Source organism: Petaurus breviceps, unplaced genomic scaffold (genome assembly GCF_028583685.1).
Source record: "Petaurus breviceps papuanus isolate PSGF00001 unplaced genomic scaffold, PetGlider_PUasm1.0 90407, whole genome shotgun sequence".
NCBI lineage: Eukaryota > Metazoa > Chordata > Mammalia > Diprotodontia > Petauridae > Petaurus > Petaurus breviceps.
The window spans coordinates 1,731,660-1,745,773 of record NW_027187241.1 but is presented as its reverse complement, the minus strand read 5'-3'; the positions used below and the strand labels follow the sequence as shown (position 1 = coordinate 1,745,773).

Genomic DNA, 14,114 nt, shown 5'->3' with positions numbered 1-14,114 from the left:
AGGACTTTTCTGTTTTTGACCTTGGGATATATGCCATTTTAATCACTTTTTAAAAGTGTAATTCCTAATTGTTTTCCAAAACAGTTGAACCAATTCACAACTCTAACAACAGTATATTAGTATTCTTGCCTTTTCATAACTTTTTCTACCTTGATTATTTATCTTCGGTCATCTTGGCCAATTTGATGGACATAAGCTGAAACCACATAGTTTTAATTTGCATATTTATTAGTGTTTTGTAGCACTTTTAATATGGTCATTGATAGTTAACAATTTTTTTTCATATTCTGTTACTGCTTATCCACTGGGAAAGGAGTTGTTGGTCTTATATTTGTGTTAGTTCCATATTATGTATATATTACCATTATCAATATTATATATTATCAGACTTTTTATCAATAATGAAAGTGAGACCAAGCCTCCATATTGACTCATAAATTCATTATCTTCTTTCTACTTTCACCACCCTAATGCAGGCTCTTATTTAACAATTTCCTGGACTGTTGTAATAACCTTTGAATTGATCTCTCTTTTCCACTTTCTCCCTTCTCTAGTACATTTTCCACATACCTGATAAAGTGACTGATACTTCTAAAACACATGTCTGAATATGTCATTCTGTTGCTGGAGTTTGGAGGTCTACTGACTCTCTGTTGCCTCTAGGATAAAATATTCTGTTTGGCATTTAGAACATTTCACAATCTGCCTTTAGTCTGTATTTTTAGTCTTATTACTCATTTTTCACACAGTCTAATCCAGCACTACTGGTCTCTGTGCTGTATCTCCTATACAGCATTACATTTCCCATTCTCCTTGCTTTTTCACAGATTGTCTCCCATTCCTGGAATGTCCTAATCTCCTCTTAGAGTCCTTAGCTCTCTTCATATTTCAACTTAAATGAAACCTTTTCTGATGCTCTTCCCTCCATCTACTAGTACCTACCTTGAAAATACTTTGTATTTATTTTGTGTGTATTTTGCTTTTATTTATGTACATGTTTCCCTTGATGGAATTGAAGCTTCTTGAGGACAAGGACTGTTTCATTTTTGTCTTTTGTGTCTCTAATGTCTGGCACATATTTAACTTGTGGCACATATTCAAAAGCAAAGCTTTTGCTTCTGCTTCTTTTCTACTCAGTTTCACAGACCCAATATTTTTTAATCGTTATGAAGTTGTTTTAATGACTACTGATTTATAGTATAGTTGAGATTTTGTGGTACCAAGTATTTTTTTAAGGGCCAAATGAATGGTAAAGACTTAAGTTCTGCATCAGTTCAGAGGAGGATCATTGAGAACTGTGGTGATCAACAACAGGTGTCATCCAGAAGGTGAAGTGGGACCATAAAAAGAGCCTAGCACTTGGTGAAGCAGAAAGGAAAGAGATAGGTGTTCTAGCCAAGGGGGAATGTGTGTGATCAAAGGAAAGGAGATGTGAATGTGCTGTTGATTAGAACAGAAGGTCCGTGTAATGGAGTAGTTGGAGACACATAAGTAGATTTGATAATGGCTGCTTCCTGGGTATCATCATATTTTCTTACAATCTCCCTCATGGTTTCTTGAGCCATCTGTTTTTAAAGAATTTTCATAGATGAGATGCAGCATGGTGTGTATAGACGGAAAGAATGCTGGGTTTGGAATCAAAGGACCTGGCTTCAGATTCAACTGTGTACCTGTTGGTCGTCTTTTTTTTTTTTTTTTAACCTCCCACAGTCCTAATTTCCCAGTCTGTGGAATGATAAGTTGGAGTAGATTGCTACTAGGGTCTTTTCCAGTTCTAGTTCCTATAATTTACTTTACATTTTTGAAACTCCTTATTTATATTTAAATGGTTTGTGTTCAAACACCCATAATATCCCCTTTAGGGGAAGGATAGATTTTCATAAAGGAATCCACAAGAAGAATTAGAGGCAGCATGCTATGGTATAAAGAGACTGAGAATAAGAACCTGGGCCTATACTGCTAATTTGTGTAGCCATGGACAAATCATTTATCCTATAAATGCTTAACTCCTTCCCATTTCCTTCTTTCCCCTCTAGACCTTAGTTTCCTTATCTATAAAGTGAGCGGGATAAACTAGATAATCCTTTTTGAGGTGCTTAGAGCTCAAAGATTTTATGATTCCTTTCCATTTGATTAGCAGGTTTGAGTATTTAATACTCATAAGGAAAGATAAAAACATGAAATTATAGGTTGTCGTGCAAATTGGTCCCTAAGTGAGCTATTCCCAAATTGTAATGGGACCAGCTTATTCCCTAGTTAATTGATTAATGATAATGGTAAATCCATTACTATCACAGGAGAAAAACAACTGAAAGTATGTCATCATCTTGAGTGGTATAATATTATTTGGTTAATGCTCTCGAGGACAAAAATGGGATTTTTGGTACTAAAGGTTATTTAGAACTTGGGTTTTGAAGAAAAGATAATGAAGGTAAATAGTGAGATATAGTATCCACAGTCAAGTTATATCAAGATAGCTTCTTGAAATTGTATTTGTGATTCTCTGTATGCAGAGTTGAATTCTGAAATAATTTTGTTTTGCATTCAAGTTATGATTGAAAGCTATTATTTGAGAACTTTTGAAAACCCAATGTTTAACTGAATACTTTTCTCTTATGTAATCTTACTAATTGGGAGTATGATTTAAGTTTTTAAAATAAAAATTAAATTTGCAAAAGTATGGTGTTTAGATTATAAAAGATATAACCAGAAATTTATTTTTTCCTTGCTCTAGGAGGCAGGTGGAAGTCATCATAAAGTTTCTGTTTCTCCTGTTGTTCATGTTCGAGGGCTCTGTGAATCAGTTGTGGAAGCAGACCTTGTGGAGGCTCTTGAAAAATTTGGAACAATATGGTATGTACAATTGACAATAGCTGCAAATTAGTTGAATTACTGGGAGAGGTCTGTAGTGCCCTAATATAGTAGATGTTAAGTTTGAGTGTGACTTAGTTTTAAAATCTTTTAAACCAATGCTTGTGGGGTTTTGCATGTACATTTTGTTTTTCTTTCCTCTGAAATTTATATAGGCATATTTCATCTGAGAAACATAGATTTAGAGCGGGAAGGCTCTAAAGAATTACAAGATCTTAAAAGCTGGAAGGGACCTCAGAGGTAACTGAACAAGAATCCCATTCATGATCTCCTCAAAGTAGTCATCCAGCCTTTGCTTAAAGACTTCCAGTGGGGGCTACCGGTTGGAAGAGAATCAAACTGGGAACAGCCCATTTCACTCTTCAAAAGCTTCAATTGTTAGATTTTTCTTAAATAAAGATTAAACTTGCCTTTTTGCAATTTCCTTTTGTTGTTCCTAGTTCCTAGTTTTTGAGCAAAGGAAAACAAGTTTAGTCTTCTTTCCACTGATAGCTCTTTTAAAAACTTGAAGACAACTATAATGTTTCCCCTAAATTTTCCAGAACAATTATCCTTAATTCCTTCAATTAATCCTCGTATGACTTAAATTTGCCCTTTACCTTTCTAATGGACCTCCTCTGGACATATTCTAATTTATCGTTGTCCTTTCTAAAATGTTCCCAGAACTAAACATAGGTACTTTAGTTTTCATCTGACCAAAGCAGAATACAGCAGTCTTTTACTCACCCTCATCTCAGTTATTGCATATCTTTTAATACGCCCTAAGATTACATTAGATTTCCTGGTCACCACACCACAGTGTTGACCTCTGCTGAGCTTGCAGTCCATGAAAACTCCCCTGTCTCTTTAAGATAAACTTAGGTCTTAACCATGCCTTCCTCCTTTTGTATTTGTGAAGTTGACCTTTTTGGAGCCAAATGTAGGACTTTTTTGGGGGGCGGGAACATATGATAATTAAATGTTCTTTTATACCTAGAAAAATTACATTATAGATGGAAGAAAAACTGAATTCGTACTAATTATCTACCCTGATAACAGTGTGGGCTATAAAATCAATTTTGGTAAATTAATTCATCAGAAACTCTTAGTTTCCATTAGGCCCTTTAAAGAAGAATGGAGAGAATAGTATTTATTTTCTCAAATGTGAAACCGTCCTTAAAGCTTTTATAATTTGTCCCCCAAGAAATGAATTTTGTTAGGAAAATATGTTTGTGTTTTAAAAAATCCATTAAAAACTGAAATTCAAGTTAGTTTTTGGTGTCATTGCTACCTTATTATATTTTAGCTCTTCAGCCTTTTTTTTTTCTCTTTTCACATACTTTCCATAGGTCATTAAAAAAAATGTATGTACTTATTTTCTTTTTTACCTTCCCCTTAATAAAAAAAAGAAAAGAAAAACAAACCCTTGTAACAAATAGGCATGGTCAAGCAAAACAAATTCCCACATTGGCCATGTAAAGTATATTGTCTCATTCTGTAACTTGAGTCCATTAGCTCTGTCAGGAGGTGGGTAGCATTCTTCAATATCAGTCCTTTGAAATCGTGGTTCTTCATGACATTAATGGGTCAGCATTCTTAAGTCTTTCAAAATTATTTCCTTATGATACTATATATTGTTCTCATCTGTTCACTTTATTCTGCATTAGTTCATACATCTCAGTTTCCATGAAACTATCCCTTTTGTAATTTCTTATGGTATAATAATATTTTGTTTTATTATATTAATAGAAAAGAATTTAGTCATTCTGCATTTGATAGACACTTTGAATTCTAGTTCTTTGTCACCACAAAAAGAGCTACTACAGATATTTTTGTATATATGGGTTCTTTTCTTCTCTCTTTGATGTCTTTAGGGGTATAGGTCTTGTAGTGGTATTGCTGGGTCAAAGGATAAGCACAATTAATTAACTTTTGGGTGATGGTTCCAAATGGCTTTCTGGAGTGATTGTATCAGTCCACAGCTCTACTAGCACTACTTTGATGATGCTTATTTTTTGCAGTCCCTCCATCTTTTGTAATTTTTTATGTGTAAAGCTTTAAATCTGTCTCTATTAAATTTCATAATAAATTAGGCCCAGTATTCTAGCCTGTCAAGATTTTTTAAAATTCTGACCAATTACAATTTGTTAATTATCTTTACCAGCTTTTTGTCACCTGCAAACAAAATAAGCATGTAATTTATGTCATTATTCAAAATCACCGATAGAAATATAAAACAGCATAGGTCCAAGCACATATTTCTAGGGCATTCCATTGGAGATGAACAAGTTGAAATCAATCCATTGATGTTTGAGTCTGGCCATTGAACCAGTTCTGAATCCACTTAATTGTACTATCATCTGGCTCATATCTTCACCTTTCTACAAGAATATCACAAGAAGATTTTTTCAAATGCTTTGTTAAAATCTCAACTTTATCCATACCAGTCTCTTGAATTTGCTTACCCTGTCAAATAAAGAGCATGAGGTTAGTCTGGCATGACCTCTTCTTGATGAAGACATGGAGCACTACTTCATTTTCTAAATGTTCACTAAGCGTCATCTTAAATAATGTTTCAAAATTTTTCTAGATATTCCAGTGGGTAAAATTTGTTAGGTTGTAGTTTTTAGGCTCCTTTTTCCTCATTTTTTGAAAATTGGGACATTTGTCTTTTCCATTCCCACTGTATATCTCTGTATTCCTGCACAATCTTTCAGATATGTCTGACAATGACTCAATAATCACATCTGCCAGGTTTTTCAGTATGCTAGGTTATAGTTCATTTAGGCCAGGGATTTGGAAAAATCCTCCAACCCAGTCTCCTCATTTTATAGCTGAGCAGTCTGAGACCCAGAGATGTCCCATGTCTTACCCAAAGTCATACAGCTAATAAGTTGCATTCACCTCCTAGGTCTCAGTTTCTTCATCTGTAAAATGAGAAGATTGGATTAGATGTCTTATAAAGTCCCCTTTACCTTTAAATCTATGTTCTTATGTGCTATATTCCAAAACTGTGTAATAAATTATTTTTTAATACTTATGTCACTATTCTTAAAATGGGCAGTTGAAAGTTGAGTTGATTATGTTTGTTTTTTGACAAAACCATTGTTTTCTAGTTTGTAGGCATCTGGGATGTAAACCAAACTGAAAATAATATTTGATATTTATGACAGCCTGTTTATGGTTCACCAAACACTTTATATACATTGTCATTTGATCCTTCTGACAGCCTCGTGAGATAGGTGCTATATTGTCCCTTTTTACAGAAGAGAAAGTTCAGAGTACGTAAGGGACTTGCTTAGGTTCACAGAGCTCACAGTGTCAGAAGTACAATTCAAGCTTAGGTTTTTCTGTATCATGCTGTTTCCACCATGCTGCATTGCTCCTCATAAAATGGAAGATTCAACAGAAAAATTTTAGGTTTGTGCTTTTCTTGCTTTGAACAATAAAAGTTTCTGGGAAGTTAACTGGAAGTTAACTAACATCAGAGTATGTTGATGATATTAAAAATAGCTAATGAGTGCTTAGAAGGTATCTAGCAATAATAGGTTCCTCTTTGAAGGAAGTGGCCAATAGAATTAGGTTGAGCCTTTTATTGTACAATAATAGCACCTTATGAAAGTTGAATACCTGAGAAAGTATTATTCCCTACTTCACTTCCACTCCAAAGACTACTATGGTTTTGTTTCAGCACTAATGGTTCAAGCTAACTCCAAAGAAAGCCACAGGCAGTTTTCTTGTGTTTGGAATAGGTGCCAGTAGGTCCATGTCAGTTTAGACCTTTTGGAGTTCACATAGAGACAATCACTTGAGGCTGTTCTAAGGAGGCTGTAGATCAAAGCAGAAGTCTGGTCATAGCAGATAGACTTGAATGCAAGTAAAATGGAAATATCCTTCCTAGAAGGCAAGGGGGCTTTCCTTTTCATCAGGGTCTGCCACAGTACTGGCACTCTGGCATTAAAAAATTCTTTTTTGAATCGAAACCTTGGTATTGGCATTGAACTGTGGGAATCAGCTGGCCAGCGTTTTGATAGTGCATTCTCACCAAGCAGCTGAAAAGAAGCAGGCAGCTTTGCACATTTTTTTCATCCTTAGTGTCTGAGCCTCTCTTTGTAGTTCTTTATAGCTAAGAAATGTTGGAGTTGTTGGCCAAAAATAAAGTTGGGAAAATTAAAAGCACAACTTGGAAAACAAAAATTGAGTTTGATATTGGAATGATTGTAACATCCATGAAATGTAGGATGCTAGAAGAGCAGGACTAACTGTGCACAGTTGTTCAGTGCTAGGTAATTGTGAAGCCATTTGGGGGTAAATACCCTTTTTTTGTACATAGCTAATTACAGCAAATTCTTCCATCTGCACATCAGTCAGGAAGTATTTGTTGAACAACACTCGGAGGATTCTAAAGTTCTGCCCTTAAGATAGTTGTAATCTTGGCGACAAGACACATATCAAACAGAATAAACCAGTATAATAAAGGGCTAAGTTGTGTGGTGCAGATAAAGATATTCTACAATTGTTATGGTACCCTGACAAGAAGGAAGAAAGTTCATTCTTCTTTCCACTCTTAAAAATAGGCCTTGGGGCGGCCAGGTAGCACAGCGAGTAAGAGCACCGGCTCGCCAGTGTTGAGAAGACCTGGAGATCGAATCCCGGGCTCAGACACTTAGCACCCACCCAGAAACACCTGGCTGTGTAACCTTGAGCAAGTTACTTAACCCCAATTGCTTAAAAGAAAAAAAAAAGTAGGCCTTGGATTTTTAAGTTTTTCATGCAAGTTTAAATCTATTCATCTCTTATATTTTTGTTTCTTCTAGTCTGAGTAATAGAAAGCAATGTCATTAAGGCCAGGTGTATACGAGAATATATATAAAGAATTCATCCCTTAGCCCTTTAGCTTATTTGGTTCTTTTGTCCAAAGAAGCAAAGAGTGTTATTTGTATGTTGTTACCAACATCATAGGATATTAAAGGGTATAAAATTAATCCAGATAAGGTAGGGATAGGAGGTCAGTTTTCCTCAGTCTTTTTTTCTTGGTAAAGCTCTGACTCCAGGGTGCTATATGAATTCTTGTACACTTCTTTCTTGAAGGCTTTCCCTTTCTAGAAAATCATCTTTTTCTTTCTTGCCAAGATTTGTATTCTGCTTTTATGTTTAGTCATTCTTTAAATGCACTGCCTTACTTTTTCCAGATTCCATTGTCTTTTTAGATTGGGATGACCAGAGTAAGGATAGGACCTCATTCCTGGCACATAATAAGCACTTAATAAATGTTATCATTGTTGGTACAGTGGAAAGAATATTGGCCCTGGAGTCAGAAGACCTGATTTAAATTATGCCTCTGAGGCGACCTTTGTGACATTGGGCAAGTCCCTGGACCTCAGTTTACTTGTCTGTAAAATGAGAAAGTGGGACTAGCTGACTTTCGAGGACCCTTCCTAGTCCTGTCTTTCTCTGAAAGCCTTTTTCCTTGTTTTATATAGGGGACTCTGCATTCTCAAAAGCTTTACCAGCAGAGAGTACAAATGCTTATAAGTCGTACCAGTGTGCAAAGTCTTGGGAGTTTGAGTCTGGTGATGGATTTTATGTTTGTTGTACAAGGACAAACCTGTCTTCAGAAAAGCTCATCACTGCAAGTTGGCTGCAGGGTGATGAATATTTCAGCCACAGCAACTCTCAAAGACAACTTTGTAAATTGTAAAAGTGTTGTGATATTTATTGGTAGAAGGAATACCCACACTAATGAAATTAATCCCTTAAAGTATTGATTGAAGCCATCCTTCTTCCACATAATAAAGAAAAAAAATTGTCTTATTTGCTCTGTGCCCCTTGATTGTTTGTAGGGATACCAGGATGCCCCTGGTAACCTGATTGTGAACCATTGCTAATAGTGTGCCATGAATGAGAACCACATTTTTAAACACATTGACTTTTTCTTGGTTCCAGGCTCTGAAAAATGGGTGCTTCTTATAAAAAAAAGGGTTCTTTAGTGTAGTTAAAAAAATTTAAGTGGGAAGAGAGTAGTAAATATTTAATATTTATAATTTAACATTGAAAATTTGATCATTCCACAGCGACTGCTTTTTACCTTACCAAACATTTTGGAAATGTATGTTATTATTAGCAACAGAATTATCATATTGAGTCTTAAATCAATATAAGGAGTTCCTGATGCTAAAATTCCCTTTATAAATACATATTTGACTACTATTTTGCAACTTTTAGTTTAGAGAGTTACCTGGGTCACTGTGAGGTTGAGTATGTTATTACTACCTACCTGATATGTAATAACCTACCTGATATTGAAGGGTATTAGATATCCAGAAAAGGCAGGAGGGAGGAGGGTGATTTTCCTCAGTATGATATCAGTCTTTTTTTTTCTTAATATAACTTTGGGGGCGGCTAGGTGGCGCAGTGAATAAGAGCGCCAGCCCCAGAGTCGGGAGGACCCGGATCAATTCTGGCCTCATATACTTAACACCCACACAAAATAATTGGCCATGTAACCTTGGACAAGTTCCTTAACCCCAATTGCTTTAAAAAAAAAGAAACATAACTCTGACACCCAGGGTCAATTTAAATTTCCATATTAGGATTTTATCTATTATTATTATCTGAGAGTGTTATCCTGATTAAGTCCATCACCCAATTAGTACTTTCCTTGTGAATGTGACCATGATTCTGACCCAGGGAAGTAGGAGGAACAAGATAACCCAGAGAAATAAGTGCCTAAATAAACACTTAATCTTCAGTGTGTGTGATTAATTCTATAGTAGATTGATGTTGAGTAAAGATGGTCAAGGCTTATCTGATGTTTTACTGGAGAAAAACTATTAGTATTTGTTCTGACTATAAAAAGGACTGGACACTACACATGAACTCATGCTTTCTTTTTTTCTGAAACTAGCTATGTGATGATGATGCCATTTAAACGCCAGGCTCTAGTGGAATTTGAAAACATAGATAGTGCCAAAGAGTGTGTCACCTTTGCTGCTGATGAACCGGTGTATATAGCTGGCCAACAAGCCTTTTTCAACTACTCTACAAGTAAAAGGATCACTCGACCAGGAAACACTGATGATCCATCAGGGGGCAACAAAGTTCTTCTTTTATCCATTCAGAACCCCCTCTACCCAATCACAGTGGTACGTACGTATATGTATGTATGTATATGTGTGCATGTGCGTGTATGTATATATGTATTTTCAACATTACAGATGTCACTGATCCATGCTTTTGGATTTTTAAACTTATCTCTAAAGCAGAGGTTCCCAAACTTATTTGACCTATTGCCCCCTTTAAAAAGAAATTACTCAGCGCCATCCTGGAAATCTACTTTTTTTAATGGTTTATTTTTTAAATTGTGTCATTTCAAAAAAATATAAATTTTTTTCTAAAAATGACATTTTAAGTTTAATAATTTATTGTAAATTTGTGGGTTTTAATTGCCTTGAATATTGCATCATGTAACCATATAGTATTGTAAACAAATCATTACATGCACATATTCCTGCCAGTGCATGCTGGACTTCCCCAAAATGTGTGACATGCTCACCTGCCAACATTGCTTAAGACCTGTCGGCAGACCTGACCACAGATTGGTTATAACTTGTGTTATGTGTGCTTATTTGGAAAACAATCACTGCAACTTTAACTCTTTAACACATGAAACATGTACAAATAACTTTCTTCTTTCCTTATGCTCCCACCACCCCCTTATTTTTATTCAATGCCCCTACTTGCGCCCAAGGCTACTACTGCCCCCCTGGATCATTCCAGCACCCCGCCAGAGAGTGGTATCATCCACTTTGGGAACCTATGCTCTAAAGTGAGGCTACAAAGGCTCTTCAGTTTATTTGTGTGATTGTAAAAATTTTTTTTTAATTCTACACAGCAGGCAGGAACAACTTAAATAAATAAAACAATTTATTTGGTAAATGCTATTGATCATCACTGTTACAACTTAATTCCTGAGAATAAGGGAGAAGACCAAAGGGCAGGGAATGTGAGGCAGAGAATGCTTTGAAGGCTGTCTCTGATGTTACTTTGTGAGGGAAGAACTTTACAGTGGAGCAGGTAGAATATTTGCTTAGGTCGGTCATGCAGTTTACCATGTTGAAACTTGAGAATGATTTAAACAGTCTGTTAAAGTAGTTTCAGAACTAATTTTATTGAAAACTTTAAATTTTGTATTTCTTGTTTTTTTTCTAATTCACTTGAGTTTTCATTGAAGCCTAAGAAATAAGCTTTTCATTTTTTGGTTTTATATAAAATTAGGATTTTTATAAGGATAGCATTAATATTATTAACAACATTATTAATTATAAATTATTCATAGTATCATGAGTAATACTAGTAACTAGAATTAATATAACTTTAAGGTTTGCAAAGCACTTTACAAATACTGTCTCATTTTATCCTCACAGTCCTCCTGGGAAGTAGGTATATATACCCATTATATATAATGGGTTATACTAATTTTCTAAATGAGGGAACTGAGGCAGACAAAGGTTAATAAGCAACTTGCTAGTTTTACATAGCTAGTAAGTATTTAAGACCAAGTTTGACTTTGAGTCTTCCTCATTCCATGTCTAGTACACTGTGCCATCAAACTGCCTTTTATACATTAAATTTAAAAAAGAAGTGTTTAGAGGAAATTAAGTAAAAGGAACACTTGAGTTTGACTAGACTAATAATATGCAGTAAGGGTGGTCTAAGTTAGTATAGCTCTCTACCTTAAATCTTAGGACTTGATGGAAGTTCACTACACATTGACATTTCTTTAGTCAAATTCTGTTAACATTACAGCATTATTAATTTGGCACTAGACTGCTGGAGTATCTAAATTTTTCCTCTGAGTAGGACCTTTTCCTCCACTAGATGGTGAGTTAAAATTTAATTATTTGGTAGTTGGAGGAATGACTGATCCAACTTAGTTATTTTCTGTATGACAGCTTGTGTTTTCTAGGCTTTGCCTCTTGAGAATTCTAGAGAATCACAGAATTATGCTACTTTTTAATTGAACAACTATTTCTTGACTTAAGTATTTATGAAATTATATATTACAAAGAATGTTTGAAAAATTTAAATATGTACTAATGCATTATAATATAAAACCATATGTTGAATATAAATTGTTATAGATTCAGTTATTATCTCTGTGCAGATGTATCTCACATTTGTTTTACTCAAACCTCTCTTCAGACTTCCAGTCTCTTATCTTGCATAGACTTAAATTCAATATGTCTGAAATTGAATTCATTCTCCACCTCCCCATCTTTACCTCCCTCCCCCCCAATCCCCACCTCTTTCTGACTTCCCTATTACTATTGAAAGTACCATCCAGATTCACAGCCTAGGTGCCATCTTCAGCTCCTTACTTCTTTCTCAGCCCCTCATATCTAATCTCTTACCAAGACCTGCTATTTCTACCTTCACAGTAATCTCTTATATATGTCTCCTTCTCTCTTCTCTGGCATGGCCATTATTCTGGTATAGGCCTTCATTATTTTACACTTGGACTATTATAATAGCCTTCTTTTTGGTTGGTCTCCCTGCTTCAGGCCTTTCCCTATATCAGTTTACCATTCAATTAGCAAAATGATCCCTGTTCCCCAGTCTTCTTATACCTTACACCCTTCACTGCACATGACACTGGCCTTTTTACTTATTTGTACTTGACATTCCATTTCCCAGCTGCCAGTGTTTTAATTGTCTATATCCCCCATGCCTGAAGTGCTCTTCCTCCTTACCTCCATCTCCTGGTTTCTTTCAGATTGCGACTAAGTTCCCACCTTCTGTAAGAAGCTTTTCTTCATCCTTCTTAATGTTAGTGCCATTCCTCTGAGGTTATTTCCAGCTTGTTCTGTATATATCTTGTTTATATGCAATTGTTTGCATGTTGTCTCCTCCCACTAGAATGTGCTTCCCTTGAGGGCTTGGATTATTTTTGCCTTCATATATATATGTATATATATATGTATTTCCAACATTTAGCATAGTACCTGGGCACGTAGCTGGAATTTAATAAATAGTTATTGACTTAAATATAATAAGTTGCTCTAAGCTATAATATTGCACTATTAATATATTGTAGGTTCCTTTTCTAGCACCTCAGATAATGGGCTACTTAGGAACCTCTTTCAAATGTGATCAGATAACTAGACCTCCTCTAATGGATTCTTAGAATCACAGTTAGTTTTCAGACTCAATAGATAGAACTTTGGAATTGTGTGACATGGGATTGGATTGTGTGACAAGGGAGGCACTGGCCCACTCAGCATGGCATGGCATGCCCTCATTGGAGAAGGTGCTGTAAGCAGCTCAAAAGAAATTCGACATGCACAAATTTAGAGAACCTACCCCAGATGTTTACATGGACTATTTGTGCCCAACCTGTGGTAGTACATTCCGAGTTCCTAAATGGTCTGATCAGCCACAGTCAGACACACTGAAACTTGACTCTAACTCAGTGATATCATTTTGGTCTCTTCGAGAATGAAGGACAACAACCAACCACCTATTATCTTACTACAACTTTAAAGAGCTTTACTTGCCATAATAAAAGTAATTCATTCTTTGATTCAATATTTGAATGTTTACTGTGCATCCATCACAAGGACTAAAATTTCTGTCTTCCCAGCTTTGAATCTAACCACAGACTACTTTCCTATCTATAAATATGACTTCCTTAGGTCCTGTGACTCACTTTTTCCCAGTCTAGTTTTTTTGGTTGATGATTAGTTTATTTTAACAAGTATTTATTAGAGATCTGTAAGTGAATCCAAAACAAAATAAAAACAGTTGAGTATTACTAATAGCTGGGGAAATTAGCAGAGGTACCTAGTAGGAAAGCACTTGAGTTGGCAAGAGAGCTAGGTCTTCCAAGAGATAGGGATAAAGGAGGAAAGTGTTTTGGGTATAGGAAACAGCCTATACAAAGACAGAAGTGGGAGCTGAGTTGTCATTTATGGAGTATAACAAGATCAGTTTGCCTAGTGCAGAGTGCTAGGAGAAAGTGTGTGAAATCAATTGAAGTCGGATTGTGAAAGACTTAAATGCTGAGCAGAGAAGTTTATATTTTATTGTAGAGGCAATAGGTAACCATGGGGAGTGGTATGGTAAGACCTGTACGTTTTGGTAGCTAGGTGAAAAAAGGATTGGAGACGGAAGAGGCTAGTGAGAGGAAAGCCATGGACAGGGTTATTGCAGGTAGGTTCAGGTAAAGTAATCAGGGTCTGGATCATGGTGGTTGTGGTGTGAAT

General features: G+C 35.7%; 1 protein-coding gene across 1 annotated transcript in view; it reads left to right on the top strand.

Moving 5' to 3' along the window:
* HNRNPLL (heterogeneous nuclear ribonucleoprotein L like) overlaps positions 1 to 14,114 on the top strand; it is a 53,503-nt gene that overhangs the window by 11,930 nt on the left and 27,459 nt on the right. Inside the window, exons 2-3 of the mRNA XM_069108600.1 lie at positions 2,735 to 2,853; positions 9,758 to 9,995. Of these exons, the coding sequence (XP_068964701.1) occupies positions 2,735 to 2,853; positions 9,758 to 9,995 (357 nt within the window). The remainder of the gene's footprint in view (positions 1 to 2,734; positions 2,854 to 9,757; positions 9,996 to 14,114) is intronic.